At 42.6% G+C, this 2,412-nt stretch overlaps 1 protein-coding gene across 1 annotated transcript; it reads right to left on the bottom strand.

Moving 5' to 3' along the window:
* Positions 1 to 368: 368 nt before the first annotated feature.
* Positions 369 to 1,960, bottom strand: LOC121452558 (protein SET-like). The gene has a single exon (XM_041658764.1). It carries the CDS (start codon positions 1,909 to 1,911, stop codon positions 1,042 to 1,044), a length of 870 nt encoding a protein of 289 aa, XP_041514698.1. The 5' UTR covers positions 1,912 to 1,960; the 3' UTR covers positions 369 to 1,041.
* Positions 1,961 to 2,412: the final 452 nt, after the last annotated feature.

The following is a 2,412-nucleotide window of genomic DNA, read 5'->3' as shown; positions in this document are numbered from 1 at the left end:
GACATGATTCACATCCCTTTAACTCAATCTGCATAGCCCTGAGGTCATCCTGCAAAGTGCGTATCAAAAAATATGAAGTTAGGGAGACAAAGTTTGACATGATGTCATTATGCAGGTCAAACTCGGAAGGTCATGTTGAACATCTGTTCTGATAGAAAAGCATCCGGTCCTTTGTGTACACATTGGTTTTATTGTAACAAAGCAACTTGTACACTTCAACATTTAAAATGAGCATCTTTTCCTTCCAGTGAAAACCAAAAAACTAAAAATAAAAAAATTAAAAATAAAGTTACAACAGAGAATGTGAACTCCAAATAAACCCCTACAGGTTCTGCTGATTCTCCCATTGAGTGGTAGGGCTCGAGTCATCGTTAGGAGAGAATTTTATTTTAAAAGTGTCATCTTAAACTGCAAGGATGTCTGTTAAACATCACAATTAAACATGCCAAAGGAGAAGCCATGTTGTCACAATGCCCACTTACCCCCCCAGACACCTCAAACCCACCCTTGCTGACCTTCTAACCCCCCCTTTTTTTCTTTTTTTTCTTTTTATTAAACAAGAGAAAGTAGACAGATACATGTTGGTAAATGCTAACTGTCTGTATTCACATAGACACAGTGTAATCTCTGAGCCCAATATACAGAGAAAGGAAAAAAGCTAGAATTCTATGCACTACTACACAGGGGCCTAGCACCCTCCAGCCTCCAGCAGAGCCAAAGGGGCTGGAGGGCTTTTCTTTTTTCCCCACAGAGCATGGTGGTGGTGGTGTTGAATCCACAGTTCAAGACAAGAAAAGATAAAAATTAATGTAGAACAGAGTAGTGGAGATTCTTTCTTTTCCCATTGTATTTTGCTCAAGACATTTCCCCAAAAATAAGTTGAGAACCATGGTATTGAGAAGCGAGACCTCAGAAACAGGGCGACGGAGCACAGGAGGGATTGGGGACGGGAGGGAAATGACTGCAACTTGCTCCCAGGGACTGGAGAAATTTAATAAAAAGAAAATAAAAAAGAGAGTCGGAATCCATCAGTCTTCTCTGCTAGTCATCCTCGCCTTCATCCTCCTCTCCTTCTTCCCCTTCATCATCATCTTCATCTTCATCTTCTTCACCTTCATCTCCTTCTTCATCAATATCTTCCAAGCCTTCTTCTTCTTCATCATCATCGTCATCATCTTCTGCCTCTCCCTCTTCATCGTCCATATCAGGAACCAAATAGTACTGCAAGGGGTTTGGCCAAATGTCATCTTTGATGACTTCTCCTAACTCATCTGCACCTGCATCAGAGTGGTCAGTAAACCAGGTAAAGAAGCTCTCTGGCTCTTCGTGTTGTCTCTTCCTGCTGGCCTTATTCTGTGTTTGACTCGAGCGTTTTGTCAAATCCTTTCCAGATTTCCATTTGATTTCAGTGGACTTTGAGGATGGGTCACCACTCTCATTCAGATGAAATTCTTTGGAGAGAACTTTATTTTCGAAGTAGGGATTTTCATCAAAATAAAAATCTATTCTGTAACCTGATTTAATGTCTTCAAATTCTGTTACTTCAACTCTGGTTAAATAATGCAGAGCCTCTTCGTCTTCCTCCCCAAGCAGTGCAGACACTTGTGGATGGTTGACAAATGTGGTTACCCAAAAATTTGGGATTTTAGCGATCAATTCTGACCTCTTCTGAAAAAACGGTTGGCGGAGTTTATTATATTTTTGTTCTACTTTTAGTATTTCCTCACTTGCTTGTTCATTAAGTCTGTCTATTTCATTTTGTACTTCGTCAATGTGTTCAATTGCTTCTTGCTGTTCTTTTTCTCCCTTCGGCAGGCCGGGAGAGGCAGACTTGTCCTCCAGTTTCGGGGACGGAGCCGATTTGGGTTTCTTGGACTGAGGCAGAAGCGCAGATTGCCGTTTCGGGGCCATGACACGAGGGAAGTGGCTAGAGGCCAGAGGCCAGCTGCAGAGAGGAGGAAGAAACTCGCAGGAACTGAACTCTGGCGTTTTCTTAATTAGTGATTGAAGTGGAGGGCCCAGGCCATGGTGGGTGGTGCCGCCCCTGGGCTGGCGATCCTGGGTTCTTTAGAAGGCAGGTTGAATAAGCCATAAGGAGAAAGCCAGTGAACAGCTCTCCTCCACGGCCTCTGCATCAGTTCCTGCCTCCAGGATCCTGCCCTGTTTGAATTCCTGCCCTGACTTCCTTCAATGATGACTGCAGTCTGGAGGTGGAAGTCAAATAACCCTTTCTTCCTTGATTTTTGCGATGCTGTTTCATCATAGCAATAGCGTGCCTAACTGGACAATCACTTAAGGAGCAACTAAGCATCTAAAAGAAAATACAAATAGAGATACTTCTTATCTATTCATTAAAACAGCTCCCCAACTTTCTATACCAGACAGCAGTTTATCAATCTAATTTTAGCTATG

Source organism: Microtus oregoni, unplaced genomic scaffold (assembly GCF_018167655.1).
Source record: "Microtus oregoni isolate MIOR12 unplaced genomic scaffold, Mior012 000009F_ref0000495, whole genome shotgun sequence".
NCBI classification, from domain to species: domain Eukaryota; kingdom Metazoa; phylum Chordata; class Mammalia; order Rodentia; family Cricetidae; genus Microtus; species Microtus oregoni.
Note: the sequence above shows the minus strand (reverse complement) of the source record. Positions and strands in the feature narration are given on the sequence as shown.

What these genes read in the sequence shown, in the direction of transcription:
- LOC121452558 (XM_041658764.1), bottom strand. Translation starts at nt 1,911, where the DNA reads ATGGCCCCGAAACGGCAATCTGCGCTTCTGCCTCAGTCCAAGAAACCC.